Source organism: Amphiura filiformis, chromosome 13 (genome assembly GCF_039555335.1).
Source record: "Amphiura filiformis chromosome 13, Afil_fr2py, whole genome shotgun sequence".
Lineage (NCBI taxonomy): Eukaryota > Metazoa > Echinodermata > Ophiuroidea > Amphilepidida > Amphiuridae > Amphiura > Amphiura filiformis.
In genome coordinates this window covers 61,613,091-61,635,412 of record NC_092640.1, presented here as the reverse complement: position 1 = coordinate 61,635,412, position 22,322 = coordinate 61,613,091, and the positions used below count along the sequence as shown (strand labels likewise).

The 22,322-nt window shown below is 36.3% G+C and overlaps 2 protein-coding genes across 2 annotated transcripts in view; both read left to right on the top strand.

Moving 5' to 3' along the window:
* Window positions 1-22,322, top strand: part of LOC140168619 (uncharacterized) — a 367,911-nt gene that overhangs the window by 160,410 nt on the left and 185,179 nt on the right. The gene's annotated exons all lie outside the window — the stretch shown is intronic.
* On the top strand, window positions 1,288-4,595 carry LOC140168750 (uncharacterized). The gene is made up of 2 exons (XM_072192160.1): window positions 1,288-2,428; window positions 2,465-4,595. Exons 1-2 carry the CDS (start codon window positions 1,550-1,552, stop codon window positions 2,909-2,911), a joined length of 1,326 nt encoding a protein of 441 aa, XP_072048261.1. The 5' UTR covers window positions 1,288-1,549; the 3' UTR covers window positions 2,912-4,595.

The window sequence follows — 22,322 nt, the reverse complement described above, 5'->3', positions numbered from 1 at the left end:
GGTAGTAGCCTAATAATTTTATGAAAAGTGATGTAGGCCTAAGTTGAGATATTTGGGTTGAAGAATAGAGTATGAACTTCAGTAGGCCTACTAAGAATCCAGAATGCATTTTTATTAAACGGGGCCTAGGCCTATCTATTATTAAAAGAGCTATTTTAGAATAGCAGGGGTGGGTATTACATTAAAGGTCACATGTCTATTCAATACCCATGGTCTTGATGCAATAATTGGAGGGGGATTATATTATTTTGGTTGACTTCCAATTTTGGACCAACAAAAATTAAATCATGGTTTCAAGCCGGCTGGGACCGAGACTAGCCATTGCGAGCTTGTACTACAAGCTCTCAATAGCAACTTCGCGAACAAAAACAAAATACACAGTGAAGTTGGCACAAAAACATCATTTTCAACCCCCTCGTTTGTGAAAACTACAGTTGTGATCTTCGTTCTAATTGATGAGAACGTAGCTGAATGATTTAACGTTCATACTGTCACATCAACGATAATATTAATTGGGTTCAACGGACTGAAATCAGTAAGCTTATAGCCGTAAAATGTTCACTAAAGCTAACGTCTACAAGTACATTACATGCATAATAGTATACGGTACCATGACGTGTGTTGTACTGCACTGTGCAGCTGTGGTCATGGTGGTTATAGCCTATATCATCGATCTAGTCATGAACTAGATAACAGTGAGAATGAAAATCTCATAAGTGTACACATATAGATAATGGACTAGTCCGAATAATCAGACCCAGAACAAAATAATTAATTTCTGACATGATCCTGTACTGGGTCTGAACTGTTTCCATATGAAATCTTGATGGCAAATTGGACAATAGAAGCACATGGTTCTACGTGACAGCTTTTTAATCCCTATTCAGGTTACGTGAATCACGCTATTGTGGACCGTCCTTCTGATACTTCAGTGTTTGGACACGTGGAACGGTTTTTTGTCTACCTCTCTGTTTGTAAACAAACCAGGAGGTCGAAATAAATCCTCCTCGCCGAATCACGAAAGTCAGCGTAATAGTACGGCACTAATAATGGACATGATGAACACTACAGTAATAACAATGATTCAATCTACTGTAAAAGTAGAAATTTTCGCGAGGTTTTTATTTTCGCGAATTTCGCGAGTGGACATAAAATCGCGAAAATAAAAACTCGCGACAATAAACTTTTGCATTAGGTTTCTATTGTATCAATATCAAAACCGCGAAATTTAATTCTCGTGCAATTGACAAAATCTTCAAAATCGCGAAAATATCTTCTCGCAAAATATTGACTTTACAGTAGTTGGACTCTATTGTAAAATTCAGCTGGCAGTTACTGTCCGATCGAGTCTCAACAAATTTGAGGTTTTTGTTGCTGAATGTCATTTTCCATAACAGCACTTTGACATGTTGATGTCCCAGACAATTTTGTCTTGAGAAATATAAAACTCTATATGAAGAACCAAATAATCTGAATGACAGCATGTTCAGTGGAACACTACTGACATTTTGTTACCGAATGCCGAGTAATATTTACCAAACAGGAGAAAATGGTTTCATATCATCCATTGATGTGCAAATACTGTGGTGTATACATGCACTCCTTCGATACACTGCGATGCCACACTATAAGACACAACAAAAAATACGACATAGCCAGATCAAGAATAAAGGTAATAAAATGGCCTATTATCGCTCTAAGTGATGAACCAAATGAAAGCAGCCAACAGTCATCCAGTAAATCGGTATTGGATATCGTAAGAAAACCAAATCAATGTATATATTGTCTCAGATGTTTCGCACAGAGTAGCGAATTGAACACACATCTCGAAGTTCACAAAAACAGACAGCTCCATATTTGTCCTTATTGTCAGATAACGTTTCCAAGGAAGAACAGCCTGATATTTCACATCAGGACTCACACAAAAGCAAGACCTTTTGAATGTGATCTTTGCGGTAAATGTTTTACACGCAACTATTTGCTAAACACTCACAAGAGAATCCACTCCGTCGAACCTCGTGTTGAGAAGATTTACGAATGCAAGTACTGTCAGAAACAACTTAAAACTCCGCATGGACTTAAAGCGCATGAACGCGCGCACAGGAAAGAGAAGCCGTATCAGTGTTTGTATTGTCAGAAATGGTTCGCGCATAAACCGCAGCTTACTATTCATGTAAGGATACACACTAAGGAGAGGCCATATCCATGTAACTTTTGTGATAAAGCTTTTCAGTGTAGCTCACATCTTACCAAACATATTCGATGTCACACAAAAGAAAAACCACATCAGTGCGAATTCTGCCAGAGATCGTTCTCGCAACGATGTCATCTGAAAGCTCATATTAGAATCCATACCCAGGAGAAACCGTACGACTGCGAGTTTTGTCAGAAAAGTTTTCCGACAAAAGTGCGCCTCAAGCGCACAAACGTGTCCACACTAACGACAAACCTTATCAGTGCGTAGTATTGTCCCAAACGCTTTTTTCGTCGGGATCGTCTTACATCTCACACTAGAACTCACACAAAGGAAAGGCCATATGATTGTGATGTTTGCTCGACGAATTTTTCGACGTATACACACTTGAAAACTCATTGTCGGAAACACACGCAGGATAAGTGTTATAAATGTGACAAATGTCCGAAAAGTTTTACAGATAGTAGTAACTTGAGAAAGCACAAGATGCTTCATGATGATGAAAGACCAAATAAATGTCAGTATTGTGAGAAATCATTTGCTTTTAAGAGCGGACTTGATCGACACGTTGAAATCCATACCAAACCATATCAGTGTCAGTTTTGCCAAGACTCGTTTGGATATCCAGGCGGTCTTAGTATACATCTGCGCACAGCTCATCCGGAATTAATGGTCATATACGTAAATAATGAACAAGAAAAACCACAAATTGATTAGGGGGTATGCTTTTATGTTTTAATTTTATATGATTAATTGAAGATATGACATGTACGCCCCAAGTGTACCCACTTTAAGTGGCAGAATAACAGAAGGGGATTCTCATCCATATAAAAGGATTTAAAGAAGCTATAGAAAAGAGGGGGCATTAAAATAAGAAAATAAGATTACACCTCACATCCCACAAGGTAAATCGGATGTCGAATCAACAATGCAACTTTACCTAGCATGAAAATGAGAACAATCGCTGAAATATTTTTGCCAAACATTTTGCAAAATATTTTGTCAATACCGGTACTTTCAATAACATAAGATTTTAAATTGTTTTGCAGCTAGTTTTCAAGAATGATTTTTGACTGAACATTATTAAAACATTTTATACGAGTACTGTATATTATATTCTCTTTACATTTAACTCAACATTCATTTAAATGTTTTCTGTAATATGTTTTGTTTGCTGGGTAGTGTAGACAAAACAATATGTATTGTGTTTGATGGGGGATTAAGGGATACACCACTGGGTGTCCATACACCCCCTAGATATGGAAGACATGACCTTAATAATCTCCAACACAGGGAGTATGAATTTCAAATGGGGTTACCTGAGTGCATGACTCCATTTAAAATTCACACTCCCTATGTGGGAGATTAAGATCATGGCTTCCATAGGGGGTGTCAGGGACTGCCGTTTGAAAATGAGAAAAGAGCTGCAGAATGCCCTTCTGGTCTCTTCAAGATACATTGTAGAAGAGCTTCAGAAGAGCTGTTTGCACCTATGGCCATTAAAGCATAAAGGATTTAACGAGTCATCTAGAGGAGCTATAAATCGCTCTTGCAAATGCAACTTAAGAGGAGCTGTGGAGGAGTGATTGCTCTCACTCCTCTCAAAAGGCAGTCCCTGGGGTGTGTGGATTTCAACTGGAATAGCCCTATCTCTTATAAGCAAGAACCTACGTTTGAATTTGTAACATTAATTTTACATTATATTGTGTTGTTGCGGTAACAGTGTCCACCTTTGCAAATCCAATTATGCATAGAAAGGAAAAGTAAAGAAAAGCTTATTGTTACAATGATCAGAAATAATTGCCAACACTTTAATTGTTTTTATCAAAATATTAAGGGCTCGTATAGCGATGGTTTCTTTGTGGGACCTGAGAGCACATCGGACATATCAAATTGCATTTTGAATACGAGAAATGTCCTGATATTTCAAAACATTTTGATTCAGAATGCAACATGCAGTATTCAGAATGAAATTCCTTATTTCTGATGTGCTTTCAGGTCCCACGAAAAATACTGTGCAAATGTTGCTATCCGAGCCCTTAAGGTGGTACTACATGTACACCCCTTGATAAATTTGTGACTATTTTTGCATTTTTCTCAAAAAAATAATAACAAACAAAAGTTATATTATAGGGGCAAGGAATCCAGTTACTACACTGGAATTTCAGTGACTCAAGACAAGCGGTACGTAATTTATGATCTAAGAAAAGAGGTACCGCTAGAATGTAGGTCTCTTTCTTAACATAATGAACCACTTGTCTTGAATCACTGAAATTTCAGTGTTAAGTAATTGGATTCCTTACCCCTATACACAACTTTTGTTACCAGTGTGTAGTTATTTTTTCAGAAAAATGCAAAATTAGTCACAAAATTTATCAGGGGGTGTACCTTAAAGTACATTACATTTGGATACTAGCGGGATACCCGCGCTTCGCGCGGGTCCCCGCTAGATGAGTAAATGGGGAGCGATCACTAAAACAGGAGGAATTACTGAAAAGGTAGAATCATTGAAAGGTAAATTTTATTTTTCTAAACCTGTCCCTTCTTGCATTTCCATTTTCTTTTCAGTTTCTTCTGCACGGGCCTAGTTTGTTTCCATTAAAACAAAATGCTATTTAGCTTGTGATTTTCCGTTTCCATGTTATTTATCTATCTAGGCCTAACCCCATTCCCATTATTTTCTAAATCTATCTTTTCTTATATACGTTTCCCTTTATAGCTTCATTTTTATTAGCTGCTTAGCTTGTGATTTCCCGTTTCCTTCAGTTGTTATTCATTTTTCTTATTTTTCCTGATTAGTTACTAATTTTAACTTTTTTTTCCCCTTAATTTTCCTGATTAGTTTTTTCTTTCCCTCTTTAGTTCGCTCCCGTTTCATTTAGTTACTGTAACCATAACCCGTATAATAGACCTACCCGTACCTTTTTTGTCTTCTTCTTTTTTTTTTCTTCTTCTTTTTTTTAAATTCATTTAGCTCCTTTCTTTCTCTTCAGTTTCTTTTGCATAGGTCTATTTTGTTCCCATGCTGCTTAGCTTGTGATTTCCGTTTCCATGTTATTCATTTATTGAGCCCGTTCCCATGCATTATTTTATAAATCTACCATTTCTTACATTTCTCCTTTTAGTTTTGGCTTTTTTCTACATGATTTTTCATATTTCCTGCTTAGCTTGTGATTTCACGTTTGAATTTTATCTATTTAATTAGCATATAATCCACAACCCGACCCATCCATAGGCCTACCTTTTCAGTTTTGTCTTCCTTTCTTTTCTTTTCTATTTCTCTGGCACGGAAAGTTGGTCTGTGCATATTATGCACCCGTGACGTGCGCTGGCGCCACATTGCTCAGCACGCCCATGGAGTACGCCGACGATTAACGCCAACGCGCTGCTGCCAGTTAGTTACGGTACGCGCTATACCACTGAGTTTTGACAACAAAAAATCCCGGGAAAAAACCCGGTTTTAACCATAGACATACTTCTTTGTCTGTGGTTTTAACCAAATTACCCCACGACAGAGAAATTGAAAACACTCGGACGCAAAATTTGCATGCATGTTGGCAATCAGACACGACAACCATTTATTGACTTTTGTTTAAGACCCGCACCAGTACCTACAACAAATAAACAAACAAACAAACAAACAAATTCTCAGCCGTATAATTGCCAAATATATTCATAGGAGATTCTCTAATCGAGCGAATTACCCAACCCAAGACTCTAGCGAAACAACGACCAAAGGCGCAGAAAATCTCAGCCGTATAATTGCCAAATATATAATAGGAGATTCTCTAATCGAGCTTAATTACCCAACCCAAGACTCTAGCGAAACAACGACCAAAGGCGCAGAAAATCTCGTTTTAGCAAAACCAAATGTGATCCAAACTTGCACTCTGGTGGCCGCCACCCGAGGCTAAATTCTGAGCGTTTGACCCCGAACCCGTGGATTATTCATCAAATATCATGGCTGGAAACTCAACAATAAATTATGGTACTGGTGCATACAGATCCCACGCTCCCAAGTGGAATTCCTGAGACTCTTCAACAGGTGGTCTACCTGAAGTTACAAGGATCAAGTCTTAATGTTAGCATTCTATGACATATACATATATCATAATAAATAAATACAGAAAAGATAATTCAAAACCCAGCATTATTTTCTTTTTGCTTACTGTGTGAAGTCTTTGACCTTATAAAAGACTACTTTACTGTTTTTGATGACACCGGACCTGTGCCTGCATGTAACAATACGATTGTCAATTCCTGTACATATATATAGTTTTGACGACTTACTTTCCCTCTTGAACTATCATTCTAAAAAGTTTGATACAGAACAATTATATAAATTTTATGTAGCAACATATTGAACACATGATCTAATTAAACAGTGTACATTGTAAATATGAAGATCTGAGAAAGGGAAATTAATTGCAAGTCACATGTAATTTTAATGATCGGCGTCAACTCTTTATTCCTCCCTCCTTATCTACAGGGAGCATAATTCTTGATTTTTCTTTTAAACTTACAGACAGTTAAATGCTTTAATTAGCTATTATTTAACACACTACCATGTAGTAGATAAAATATATCTGTATTTATACAGGTCATTATCTCATTACTGTCACACATAATTATATTTTACTTCCTTCTCACATGTCCACACAGGGCGCGGTGGGTGGGAAGATTTTTGTTGTTGTCGTGTCCAATACAAAACCAACAGTGAATAAAACCACCTAATCACGCTCGAAACCCGCTGAAGGCGGCAAATCCCATTGGTTCCCGGTCGAGCCAAACAATACAAATTTATCTGCATGACAATGATTGACATCTGACCCGGTAAACAATAACATGGATTGGTCCATTTCTCAGCAAGGGTAAATTGAGTTTAACTTGTTGCACTGTGTTAAACTTTATTTTCACTGATTTTGAGGCCAATTCTTGGTCTTGACAGTTTTCCATGTTATTCATTTATTGAGCCCGTTCCCATGCATTATTTTATAAATCTACCATTTCTTACATTTCTCCTTTTAGTTTTGGCTTTTTTCTACATGATTTTTCATATTTCCTGCTTAGCTTGTGATTTCACGTTTGAATTTTATCTTACTATAAATAGGGAAATGTTGTATGTATCTATCTATCTATCTATCTATGTATCATGGAAAGGCTCCGTCAGTTTCGATCCAAATGTCGCCAAATTCATACGGAGATCGATGAATATACGGAACGTGTTTAAACTTTATTTGGTTGAAAACGGTCAAGAATTGGCCTCAAAATCAGTGAAAATGTGGTGCGTTGCTATGCTGGGTAAACAAAAAGGGAGTCAGTTGTCAAGCTAGCCCGTGCGGCGTCGTGACGGGCGTATCTAATGCCAAGCCGCTCGCGTAAGCGAAAGCGATAGCGAGCGGGTAACGCAGCACTACGCCATGTCGCAGCGTGAAACGCATTGAGAGTCGCGCAATGAATGATAATATGGGTGAACGACCGATCGTAGGCGTAATAAATACGGGAAAAGATGTGTGTTAAAAAGTACAAACAACATGAAGAGGTAGGCCTACTGTAATTAAAAAAGAAAACAAAATGAGGACAAACAGGTAGGCCTACGAGTATAGTAAGATGGTAACGGAAATTTGCAAGCTTAGCAGCAAAATGTTTTTAAAAAATGGAACAAAATTGGCCCATAGAAGAAACTAAAAAGAAAGAAAGAAGCTAAAATGGAAACTTAGGCTTAACGAGGGTCAGACTCAGATAAATGAAATTTACCTTTTCAATGATTCTACCTGTTCAGTAATTCCTCCCGTTTTAGTGAACGCTCCCATTTACTCACCTAGCGGGGACCCGCGCCTAGCGCGGGTGTCCCACTAGTCTATTTAATTCGCATATAATCCACAACCCGACCCATCCATAGGCCTACCTTTTCAGTTTTGTCTTCCTTTCTTTTCTTCTCTATTTCTCTGGCACGGAAAGTTGGTCTGTGCATATTATGCACCCCGTACGTGCGCGTCACATTGCTCAGTACGCCCATGGAGTACGCCGACGATACTAACGCCAGCGCGCTGCTGCCAGTTAGTTACGGATGCAGCGCTATACCACTGAGTTTTGACAACAAAAAATCCCGGGAAAAAACCTGGTTTTAACCATAGACATACTTCTTTGTGTGGTTTAAACCAAATTTTCACTGATTTTGAGGCCAATTCTTGGTCTTGACAGTTTTCAACCAAATAAAGTGCAATGCGTTCCCGTATATTCTTCAATCTCCGTATGAATTTGGCTGTAAAACTAAACGACGATTCATAGGCCTAGAATAAATAATAAAATTCACGCGACGTAGCCTTAATCTCTTGGCTGCCAACCCGGTGCAGTGGCGGAAAATGGGGTGCGTAGCTCAGCGTAGGGGCTACATGCTCGGAAGATCATTCGTAAAGTACGCGATGTTGTGCATCTAGATAGCCTGAATCATTTCTTGGCCACCTCGCAGTTGGCAGAAAACAGGGCAATGTTGCTCTGCGTATGGTTTTTTAATGGAAATATTGTTACGCGGTTCACACTGTCCTTATTACCCACAATGCCACTGCGATCGATTTTGCATAGCAACACGACAGTTTTTATGTTATTCTCTTAGTTACCATCAATTTTTGCAAAAATGAACCTCAGATGGTTTAATGGCAATATGTACCCGATCAATGTACCACTAAATCAGAGCTGAAAGTGAAATCATCTCTGAGTCTATTCGCGCACAAGATTTAGCGACTTCCTTTTATTTATATAGATGTTGGATACCATGTACATAAGGCACTTGAAACTTGATTCTGAGTTTAGCGTCCACCGCCTGCGTTATGAATTTTGTGCCGCGTTTGAGATGTAAAATCTGAAAATAATTCATTATTTTGCAAATTACTACTAAACCAGAAAGAAAATTTGTTCTGCAAAATTTTTAAACTTCTTTTTTTTTTGTATTTGAACCCTTCAAAAACTATAGAAAGCCTTGAGAACTATTAGATGAATCCATCTAAATATTTTAGCATTAAAATTATACAGGTTTTTGACCCTTGCTCTATCCAATTATATCAAATACCTTTGGAATACCAGGGTAGACTAGAAGAGAAATCAACCTAGCCAAAATGTTTTTACCAGATGGACATTGTTGATGTTGTAAGTAATTTAACTAGGAAAGACCTAGTTTTGACAAATTGGTGCCAAAATGTATTTCATAATGTTCTTCATGATTGTTATTTTTGTATTTAATGAGTGAACCCCCGCTCCCCTATTTCCCGCTATCCTCAAATGTACATGTATATGGAGAGGTTAGTACAAATTGGAGTGAAGAAGACTGCCATGGACATGGTATACTTGAATACATTTTAAAACTTGAAAACGAAAAGCAAGATAATTATACTTTTATAAATGTAAATGTGTGTTTGTGACATTATATTGCGACTGGCGATACCCAATTAGAATGAACAAAAGCGCATAAGCATTGGTAAAAGGCCGCTGATAATGAAACCTTAAAATAATGAATAATGAAATAGTTGCCTCATTATGAGCTGAAAAAATGGGACGCTAAACTCAACATCAAGTTTCAATAGCCTAACAGATAAATGTCACTTGCCTTAACCCCCTGAGCATTACATGTACCTGCCAATCTTACATTGCCTCTGATTGGTCAATTACATGATATCTTCATTTTAATCACCAATCAGAATGGAGTTTTGCAAATAATTCACCCCAATTATTTTGTGTGGTGAAATTATTCTAACAATGTTGCTGATTGGTCCAATTGATAATGAAAACTCCATTTTGACCAATAGGCAGGTAGTTCGCATGGGGCTATTGTAATTCAGATAAGGCTGAAACAACAGTCCTGATATTGTTTCCCATTGGCTGTGTGCATTTCGGTTTTTTTTTAGTAAGAAACAACTTTTTTTAGCCTTATCCCATCCATGCTATTTTTCATGTTCAATTTGAGGCTACTGATCAGAAGTAGTGATACTACGACTTATTCTGTACATTGTGCACGTGTTGATGAGTCTTGCACAAAACAACTGCCAATTGTAACATATAACGCCATTTCTGATTGGCTATGAACATCTGACAGAAACAGTTGGATCTGTGAACTCTGCTTGACCTATTGACAGCCGTGATGACGCGGGGGGAAAGAGTTCAGCCAATCAAAAGGGCCTGAGATGTTATCATTGGCAGCTGGTTTGCATGGAGCTTTTTTTTTTAGCATCAATAGGCTATTTGAAATCAACAATACCCCTCTGGAAGATTTTGCTGAAGTCTGCCACAGAGAGAGTGTCAATTTTGAATAGAATAGACAATTGGGTATAAACTTCCATTTGAAATACTCCAATTGTGAAAGATAGGTAAAGTCATCTAAAATACAGTGGGATTAACTCTGAACAATTACATTTAAAAAACATACCCCCCCTGTGGAAGATACATGTATTTCCAAAATCTTTCACAGGGAAGTGTGAATTTCAACTGGAATAGCCTAATGTCTTGAAATGTGGGGCTGATGAGCGGCTGAAAAGAACAAAAAATGGGTAATTTTGTCAAAAGGTAGGGGGGGGTCACATTCCCTGCTCCTCCCCCAAGGATTGACGCCCATGGTGTGGAGTGAGCGGAATCCCAGGGGCGGAATCAAACCAGTGGCGATGTAGACTAAATCCATGCATGGCAATGTATAGCCTGAGTTCCAAATAATTACCTCAAATATCATGCACTGATTACATTTTCCAAAAAGGGAATCTTTCCTCTATATACATGTACTAGAAGGAAAGCCAAGTTCCTAAGTCTTGCTTAGCTAGTATCAGCAGTGCACATCGTCATCATCCCTATATCTTCGTGTTAAAAATTGCCATGATAGTACAGCGAATCCTCTCGTTTTTTAACAGCTACGCATCGCGATTTTGTTCGAGATAGGCCAAGCGACTCAGGCTAAGCATACCATGACTATCATATGAGATACCACAGCGTTTCTATATTCTACACATTATTACGATTTGTGCATGCTCTAGTACCCCATATGATGTTTCTATTACAAGAAAAAAATTGTTTTCAGGTAAAACCAGGGTTTTGTTTCCAGTACACTCACTCGAAATGCAGTAGGGGAGAGTGGGGTAAGTTGAGCCAGAGGGTAAGTTGAGCCACCCCCTCTAGAAAGAAAATTAAAAACTTATCTTAGTTTGCAGTTCCACTTATTTGTATATGACATAAGAGAGGCTTTTCAAGTGTAATATGGAATCACTTGCACATAGGGTAAGAAAGCTGCATTATAAAGTTCATTTTTCGCACTTTTGTTGAACTTTTGGCAAAAACCAATTTTTTTCATGTTTCACCCAGAAAGAAAAAGGCTAAAATGATAATGATTCTGGGTATTGAGGATGTGATATATGAACACTATTTTAGAAAACTATTTACAACTGTAACAAGTTTTAGTCAGGTGGGAGGCTTGGCTGTTGACAAAAAGGGTCACATGGGGTAAGTTGAGCCACAGGCCATGGGGCAAGTTGAGCATAGGAAAAACCTGCAGAAATTTCCCCGTTTTTTTATTCAAAGTAAAATCTTGTCAGAAATTACTTGTATGCAATATTTAGATCAAACTACTTCTATATCAAACTATTTTTCGAAATAAATACCTGAAAACAACAATTTAAAAAAAAGGCAAAAATTAATTTCACAGCTATGGCATATACTGTGCATTTCTATGGTGGCTCAACTTGCCCCCGCGACTGGCTCAACTTACCCCACCGTTGGGGTAAGTTGAGCCAATTTGCAAATGATTTTTGGCGTCTCACTGTGCGAAAGTGCAAAATATTGATTACAATTTTGTGGTATCATAACCAAGTAAACATACATATGTTTCATTTGTAACACTGCATTTGGGTCCTGCTTTATTTATTTGAGCGTAGTGAAAGTAAATGTAAAAAGTGCTCAACTTACCCCACTCTCCCCTACACTAATTAGCGGGGCCTTGCAGCTTGCTGTGGATATCTTTTACTGCATTTTTAATGTAAAAAATTTGAAATCCAACATAAAAATTGAGATATATTTAATTTTGAGAATGACAATTATACTTTATAGGTATAAAGGAACGTGTTTAGCCCATTTAGTTAAGTTCCAGGTGCATGTCCTATAACACAATGCATATGTACACTTTCTTTATCTGTGTCAATAATAGAATATTGATTTCAATGGAGTATTGAGCTGTATGGAAAAAATATTTATAATACAGGGTGTTGACACTGTGCAGTGTGTTTGCATACTTTTGATCATGGAGATGGTTTCAAGTAATATTGTAATATTTTCATAAGAAATATTGTAATTCTTTTCCACAAAAAGTTAGTTTTCACTGTCCGATATGTCTTCTTTTTCTGTTTGAGCCAAACAAATGAGGCAAAACAAAGAAAATCACTATTTAATGCCAGCACTGATGATGCCAATGTGTGTCACTCCTTGTCCTTGCTTTGTGATGGAGGTTGGTCCTTTTGATGTTTTATGACCATCCTGTATGTTATGTAGTATACAGTTTTATGAACATTGCATGTGTTTGACTAGTATTTCGATCCTATGAATTAAAGGCTTTACTGAATCCTTTTTTTATTAGTAAAAATCACATTTTACAGCCTTAGTTTTGGCAGGGTATGTTAGTTTATTAAAGTACATTACTACTGTGTAAAACAGCTCCATTTCAAACCCACCCTTCCTCTGTGGAAGATGCAGGTGGACTCTTTCTTAGAGGGTGTATGAAATTCAAATGGAGCTGTTTAATGTGCTTGTTCCATTTGAAATTCAAATTCCTCCTGTGGAAGCTATTTCCCAAATCTTCCACAGGGGTAGTGTGGATTTTAAATAGAATAGCCCAATTAGAGTCATCTGATCCTAAATTTATTACAATTAATTGTATATGCATTACAGCATATTAAATATTATTCCTGTCTTTTTCATTTTATTCATTGGTTTAAAAAAAATGTATATTAGAAGCATAATACACAAGAATGCATCAATACATGTATCTGAATAAAATGAATATTGCTTTCTCTACAAAGCAAGTACCGTACAGAATTCAAGAATGAACATGCTTGTTATTTTTATCATCTTTGTAAAGAAAGTAACAGGGGTATATCATACTTTCTGTTTTAGTTATGAAGAATTTCTGTGAAATTTAGTCAGGTGCATAACCATGCAGCTGTGGGCCAAAAGCCTGGTCATTGAGAATTTGTTCCCGAAAAAACCTGTTCAATGGACAGACGGCCCTTTCAAATTTTTGTTGCCAAGTGTGTGTTTTTACTTATATTAGCAATACATTCTAAAAATCTGTTTAAATTTCAATCAATCCTAGCTTTAGATACTTTCTAGCCTTGAAGTGACAGTCACAGGTTTGTGACCAAAATAGGGGAAGTTTCAACTTATAGTTTGGCAGAGTATGATAGTAATGGGGCATAGATAGTGTGGGCGGGGGGAGAGGGGAGCACATACCCAGTGTACTGTTCGGTGCAATTGCAGAATATAGTCCACCCCTAACCTTAAACTGATTTTTTTTTGGAGGGGAGGACTAAATTACGCAATTACGCTCCATTCATGCCGAACAGGGCAAATAATCCCCTTGGCCCCTACCTATGTAAACTTCCCCCAATCAAGGCAAGAAAGTATCTAAAGCCTATCCTTGTTCTATCTATCAGCCCAGCCCATACAGGTTGTATCAAAATAATTGTTCTTCATCCTTTTTTTTTTTGTTTGGGGGGGTCTTTGAAATGCCTACCTCTTCCAAACACACTGGATCCACCTGAAATGATTCACTTTATTCTTTATAATAATTGACACAGTCTGGTCATTTCGAGTAGATCTAATGGTGTGTTTGGAAGATGCAGGCATTTCAAAAACAGAGAGAACAAATGAAGAACAATCATTTTGATACAGCCTGTATTTATGGTCTAGGGTGGTGTCAAAATGGGGCTCATAGGTACTCTCCCGACGAAAAGTTTTTCCGCAGTAACAATTGTTGAATTTTGAGAAAATAATACTAACTTGAAACCTATTTATTTACTTCAATATCATCTATAATACCTTTAATCAGTTTTAATCATCTTTTCAACATCAAAACATTGCTGGAAAATAACGAAACAAACTTTCTTATGATCTCATGAAAAACCTGTGCAAAATCCCCATAGCAAACGTGGCGGCGCTGTGCTTAATTAGCTAATTATGACGTCAGTCCTTGCGACCACCATAACAACAGATGGCGCCGGGGTATTTGAAGTCTTTTTAAAACATGTGATGCATAACAAATGATCAAGGTTATGAATTGTGATACTAGAGGAATAAAGCTATCCCCCGATTACAACGGATTATTAATTGTTATGCGATTATGTTATTTGCCACGATCCAAAAGAGATAAATTCCATTCAGTTAATATCATGCAGCCTCACTACAGGGATTTCCTATCTAGCAGCGCATTATAGTTTAATTTCGACTTCCAAAATTGCTCAGTTTTAACATCAGATCAGGCTCAAAATGTCAAAATTACCGATCGTCAGAAGGAAATGATAGAAGCATATCATAGTGAAGGAAAATCTAACCGTGAAATTGCAAGATTATTGAATATTGACCAGGGATCTGTGTGATATAATTTGAGAAAAACAAGAGATTCATGGCTCAATGGACAATCGCCCGAAATCTGGACGGCTAAAAAAACCCACCAAAATAATAATAACAACCGAACCCAAATAGCGTTTGTATCAAACCACTGTTGCATCAAACATTGTTGATGATGACCAGCAGTGCAGTCGGGATAACTGCAAGTCGATCATGATAACTTTTTGATACCAACAGGGTATTGACATCATAATGAGACTCATTAAACAGCGCCGCCACTTTTCTGAATGGAATTTTACTGCGTAATTTACCGCAAAATAAGAATATTTTTACTTTCTTTATTTTTGTAATAAATGATGGTTCCAGGTTCCTGCAATTATGACTATTATTGAGTAAAGGGTTTATATTTTAGTGACAGTTAGGTTTGATACGTTTTCCATTTGTAGTATCATTACTATTTAACAATTTCTGCGGTTATAGAGGGTGCGGAAAAACTTTTCGTCGGGAGAGTATGTTATACCTGTGGTGATTTGCGAAATTTTGGAAGGGATGTTCATTGAGCTATATAGTATATCCTTGCCCCAGGTGCCACAAAACCTAGCGATGCCCCTGGCTGTACAGTAGTTTCTGTAACATTTGTACAAGCAAGGTTTTTTGGGGTCAACGTAGCATCATGGCAAGTCGTGCCAACCCAAAGAAATTCAAAACATCTTTCAGTCAGATGACATCCATTGCCTAGTGATTTTTTGAGTAGGGGTGGGAGGACTTCCAAAATGTGAACAATTTTTGGAAAAAAATTGCTTGCATGTGGACTTAATCCCCAATAGGGTACTTTTATGGTCCTTTTTGGAACATTTTCACTCAAAAAAGTGTTTTTTTTTCAAATTAGGATTTTTTTTTACATGTTAACATCATGGAGGTTGTGGTATTCCGGGCAACCAATTAACGGCTGCGCCCTATGTAAAAATAGACATCACCAGGTGTTTCATTATATCATAGCGTAAGTAACCTGTCCTAAAGCTACGACAACTCTTTACTAATTGTAACTTTATGATGTCTTCCTACAAGTCCCTATTACGATTTGTATTATCGTTAATCTCCTTAGTGAATTGAAAATTATGATACATTATAACTCCCGATTGATTTTGACCCTTTCAATGTGTCATAAAGGTTATTGAGAAACATGCCCCTGTCACATAAAGAGTTTATTTCCACACCCAGAAAATGAAAGTACCGACTTTCTTGAATATGGTCCCAGGATATTTTGACTTTAAGGTTGGTCTTCACCCTGGAATTATGGAAAATTTTGGGCTTCATAACTGCTAAACTGATGGTCTAGGGTATATAAAAGCATATAATATATATTTAGAATGGCAAAGACTTGATAAATCCATATTTTTTAGATCAAATTTGGGCCAAAATGCTCATCTTTAGTCCAAAATCATTTTAATGAGCATTTTAAATTTGCCATTCTAAATATGCATACTTTTATATAGTTTTAGATCAACAATTTAGCAGTTACGTGGCCCAAAAATGTCCATAATTCCAGGGTTAAGACCAACCTTAAGTTATCAAAATGCACTCTGTATGCTTTAGGTCAGATAATTGCTCAGTTATATCGTTATGAATTCGGCAGACGGCCGAATCCAGATTCGGCTTTTGGTAAATTCATTTTACGCATGCATTATTTTTTAATTAGAGAACAAGGGATCTATGCTTTTCCTACAGAGGGCAGCATATCGATTTTTTAACGGTTATCGTCGTTGACCGCACTGCGATGCACCGTTAGCTAACCATGTATGTCGCCCTCTTTTGATCACTTATTATGCTGTTATCATCTGATCTCCGTTAAAATATTGATATGCTGCCCTCTATTATGTACATCATTGATCCCTTATTCTCTAATTCAAATGTTATGCATGCGTAAAATGAATTTACCAAAAGCCGAATCCGGATTCGGCCATCTGCCGAATTCATAACGATATATGTATAGATAATAGACTATAGAGCTATCTAGGCACCAACCCTTCAGCTTACCTTAATGATAATAGCTGTTAATAAATTGATGTTTTGACATAAAAAGTAAATAAAATGCACACAGAAGACAACCATTCAAGATGCTATATATGGGTTTGTATTTATTTTCATAATGCACATTAACTTTCTTGTACTGATTATGAGTGTACTGATTACAATTGCATTCATTGAAGTGGCACAGCAACTGCATTGCCATCTTAAAATGGGCAATAATTCATTAATATTATTACATTATTACAACTTGAATTTCTTTGTATCAAAACTATCATAACTTTTCTGTTTTCTACTCGGTATACAACACATGATCCCAGCCTTACATACAAAATATGTTTAGTATCAAACTCAAAACGCTATTTTAGCGTTCATTCCCATAAACATTCATTTTTTTCATGTTATTATTTTAAGCTTTGTGATCGTGAAAATTATGTGTACATATATATTCACATAATGGGGTCAAAGGTTAAGAAATTATTAATGGTTCCTATTGGATATAAAGGTGGGTAAAAATTACCTTAAAGGGGCACGTTGTGATCCATAGCCTCATCCTCAACTTATTCCATAAAAGTTGAGATTTTTATACCATCAGAAACCAAGGACTACATCATGCTCAGGCCAAAAATAAAATTGTTTGCTTGTCCATAGATCACTTTCAGATGTTGGGTCGGTCGGTCGGGAAAAGTTTGGTTTTTTTTTTCTTATCTTTTTTTTTTCATGTACTAAAAGTATAATGTGAAGTACTATTTGTAAAACACTCACTAACCACAGAATTTCCACCAAAGATAAATTCAAGGTAAACCCTACTTTATTTGATACATACATGTCTGGCAGACTTATTTACTTGTGTCGATGCTAAGAATGATAAAACGGAATATTGAAACCCTCAGCCAGGTACGACTGGACAGGAGAAACATGCAGAAAATGGTTTTTTACAACATTTCTTCAGTTTTGCAAACGAAAAGTTCCATGACATTTTTGAGAAAATTGTAAAAAAAACTTTTTCAAAAAAAAAAAATTCTACGGTCGGGATGCCGAGATGGTCGGTCCAAGCAAACAACTTTTTTTTTGCCTCATGCTTGAGTGCATTTCTTGCCAATTCTGTTGTTTGATAACAATATTATCCAATTTGTATTTTACAGCAGTCGACAGCCCGAAATTACAACGCAGTGGCATATGGGGCGCCATAGTAATATATGAAATTATTCGTAACTCACATATTTAAAGACTGAATCAACTGATATTTTTGGAATCAACTGATTTTTTTTCTTGGATATCTATTGAATCATACCCAAAAACAAAAGAGGATGCTAAAATCACAAACCGGGGTACTCAAGTTTGGTTTTGGTAGGGACGTGCCGCTGAGATTTTGGAAGTGGACCCATAAATATACCAATTTTTCAAGAAATTTGGACCCATTGATATACCAAAAGTCAAAATTTTCGGCCGAATTGAACCAAAATTGTCTTAGTTTTTACAAATTTTCCCAACATTTTGGGAAAGTTTTGGAAATTTTGGCTAAAAAATTTGAAAAAAGGACCCATTCATATACCAAAATAGGCTTTGAAAAGGGGGTCATTGATATACCAGAAGGCTGAAAATGCTACCCATGTTTTGCACGTCCCCGTATGGTCATTTGTACTGAGTACCCCCGGATCACAAACTACCCCTTTAAACATTAAAAAGTAAATAGTGGATTGGGAAATATTTTAAATATTTCCTCAAATCCACAGGCAATATTTTGCTTTGAGAAAAAAAGTTATATATTTCATAATAATTGTAAATTACAAAACTGAATACAAAGGGAAAAAGTAGATAATAAACTATTTATAATGAGGATTTGTATCCATGGAATACACTGAATATGCTGAATTTATGAATACGAACGTCGTAATATTTGGTGCACTTTACGATAAATATTTGCTATCAATTTTTGGTGTACTTAACGATATAATGTTTGACTGTAACAAGTGGAGTACTAAGTTCGCCCCTATTAAACTATGAACAAAGGAAGAGCAATACGAAGTGTCATAAATTAAACCCCTTCATCTTACATGTATACACGACACAAAAACACTAACAAAAACAAATCATATTTTAAATCAATTCTATTCAATAATAAAAATGAGGCATTCTTACAAAATGGTGTTTCATAACTACCAACCCCTCCCAATTATTATTTTTAATATACAAATCTACATTATAATTTTTTGTTTTTGAATGCAACTCTTTTTCTACAAAAAGATACAATTTCTCTAAATACAGTATAATAAATTTCTTATTATTATTTATATTCAACAATAACAGTAAGGAAACACAACTTTGTATAATACACTTGGCATGATTAAACCAGGGAGGTTACACCCAAGGAGAACCTACTCCACAATTTTTGTGTGTCGCTTATAAAGGGCAAAATAGTGTATCTCTGGATTATTTTGCGATGCACCCGGTAAACTCTGATTTTTTAAAAGTATGTGCTTTTTTTCATGTTCTGTATGTAATGCATTGTGCTGATAAAACATGCAAAGCGCAATGTGCGAAACATTTGTAACACTCAAGTTGAAAACGCAAATCGTTGTTCGATATCCTGCTCTTGCCGATAAATGGGTACGCTATTTTGTCTATATGTGTGACACACAAACATGACTGCTATACCATAGTGTTACACACAGGGCAATTATGAGTAGGTAATCCTTAGGTATAATCTCTATGGATGAAACCCTGTATTTTGTCACAAGAAACTAAGGAATGTTAAAAACTGGCTCATTGTACAAATATATGGGATATGGCTAGGACATGAACAAAATACTAACAAATCACCATCAATTGTTGCTAAAGTTGATTAATTGATCAATCTAGTCATTAGTCGTAGTCATGGTTCTAAAAAGTCGTCTACTAAAACTGGGTAACATAATATTACAGATTTTGAACAGAAATATTTAGTTAAGTCAAGAAAATTATTACATATTTGGGTCTCTTTTTGTGTCAAATTTGGTATATTTTCAGGGCAAGTTTTTATAATCCTCACTCAATCAAAAATCAAGCGCCCGAATCATAAACTAAAATGGCAAATTATACTTTCCCTTTTTCCGATGTCATTTTCAATGTAATATACAATTATAATTTCTAATTATGACATATCTGTTTTTGTTTAGAATATACAGGGGTGAAAATTACTGATGCCTTAAGGGGCATTTCGTGATCCACAGCCTCATCCCCCCACTTTTCTCAAAAAAAGTTGAGATTTTTATATCACTGGAAACCTCTGGCTACATAATGTTTATGTACAAACAAAAAATTTCTTGCAGATTAATTCGTTTAGCAAAGATATCGTGAAATTTGAATTTCGCTCTGGTGCACCAGAACGAAGTTACAACGCATTGTCTATGGAGCAGTGTAATACACATAATCATGCATAACTCATAAGCATAATATCGGAATCAACTGAAATTTTGGGAATATGCTTTTTTCGTGGATATGTACTGAAAAATGTCATAAAAAGAGGATGCTAGGATCACGAAATACTCCTTTAATTCTGTTGCTGTCTTTATATCTGGTACAAGTATATGAGAGGCAAGTGGGTGCATATATTTTAGTGACATATAAATAGTCATCATATTATGTTAATTTTATTATATAATGTGACACAATCTGCTCCATGGGGGCCAAAGGAGGCATTTTTGAAAATTGAGTTACTGTAATTATTACTTCATACAAAACAATAGGCCATCATATACATGTACTGAAAACACCAGAGGTCTAGCATACTTGGTTCTGTAGTTTGTGGTATCTATTTTCTTATGTATTTTATTGTCTTTTACTCCATATTTTTACCTTTATCTCAATTTCAAATTTGCCGCCTTTGGCCCCCATGGACCAGATCGTGTGGATAGGCCAAGTATGCAGAACCATGGGCTGTTCAGTTGAACTCCATACACCCTTATGGAAGACATGACCTTAATCTCCCACACAGGGTGTGTAGATTTCAAATGGAGTCACCCATTTGGGCACCTCCAATTAAAATTCACACACCCTGTCTGGAAGATTAAGGTCATATCTTCCACATGTGGTGTATGGTTTTCATCCGGAACAGCACAAAATGATAAAAACAAAATCTAAACACAAACACCAAGTGTTGTACAAAATTAACAGAATATCAGATGTTTCATGTATACTAAAACAGACATTTTTTCTTATACACTTTATACATTATCATATACAATTACACAATGGTACAGAATCACAATAAATAGATAATAATATTACTATTTATAACAATTAATACATTGTTATTATCAGTACATAGGTACATATAAAAGTTGTACCAATTCTTTGGTCCTTTCCACTTGTTTTACCATATTTGGAATAGAAACAAGACTTTTTTTGAAATGCCTGAATTCATAATTCACACATTCACATGTTTTATCTGAGAGAGATTATATTGTTTATTGTTTTTATACATATGCTTGTGATCTTACATATTTTGCCCCATTATGTGTTTATATAATGCAATTTGAGTGGCTATTCATATAGTCGTATTCGCCTATTGCACTGTGCCGCCATATACAAGGAGAGCTTCGAACTGGCAATATAAATGAAAGGAAGTATTACGTAACTTTACGCAATGTTATATCACTGGTTCAATTCCCATTCACGCTTGCTGCTCTCCTCGTATATGGCGGAACCGTGCAATGGGTGAATAATCTTTACTTTGCCTGACTATGAACTTGTATAATAGGCAATTTTGGCATAGAAGTTATTAAAAACCTCAAGAGGGGGGCATGATTTTGGCAGGGATGTGCACCTGCGATTTTCAGAAATGACCCTTAAAGTATACCAAATTTGATGCCAAAGAGAACAAAGGGTTTAGGACCAGAGGGCCTTATCTGCAATAGCTACCCCATAGACATTTGGATAATATCTGCATTCTATATTGTACATATCTAAACATATGGCACCTGGCACATATTGCAGGAAGGGCTTTCTTGTCCCTCTGATGTCTACTTTATCTCCTACATACATATTTTATGCTAAAATACATAATGCGGGTTTTGGGAAAGAAAGCCTTATCTGCAATAGCTGCCAGGTGCCATATTTTTTGATTGTGTACAATATATAATGCAGAAATAGTCCAATGTCTATAGGGCAGCTATTGCAGATAGAATCTGGCACTAATACCTCAAATATATTAATGATCTGAACTTTGTGAAATGATTTTAGTTGAAATGCAGCAAAATTGCGGAAAAAATAGGCAAGATTTGGAAAAGGCATCCCCTTTTCTCATAAGGGGGAGGTTCCAAGTGACCAGAGTCAATATTTCTATGACTTCCCTTATCTTGGGTTGAACATTTTTATGACCCCTCCCTCTTTCGCACACACAGCCCCAAACAAATTATTCAAATGATCAAGAAATATGTTATATATTTAGTCCCCTAGTTTATTTGGAAAGAATGCCTGCATATAGTAGAGCACAAAAAAATTATCAACTAAATTTTAAGAAATTTAG

Bases quoted from the DNA above. Each gene is read 5' to 3' on its own strand.
- LOC140168750 (XM_072192160.1), top strand. From the start codon at position 1,550: ATGGTTTCATATCATCCATTGATGTGCAAATACTGTGGTGTATACATG. The intron at 2,429-2,464 runs GTGTCCACACTA...ATCAGTGCGTAG, and splicing joins TGCGCCTCAAGCGCACAAAC to TATTGTCCCAAACGCTTTTT.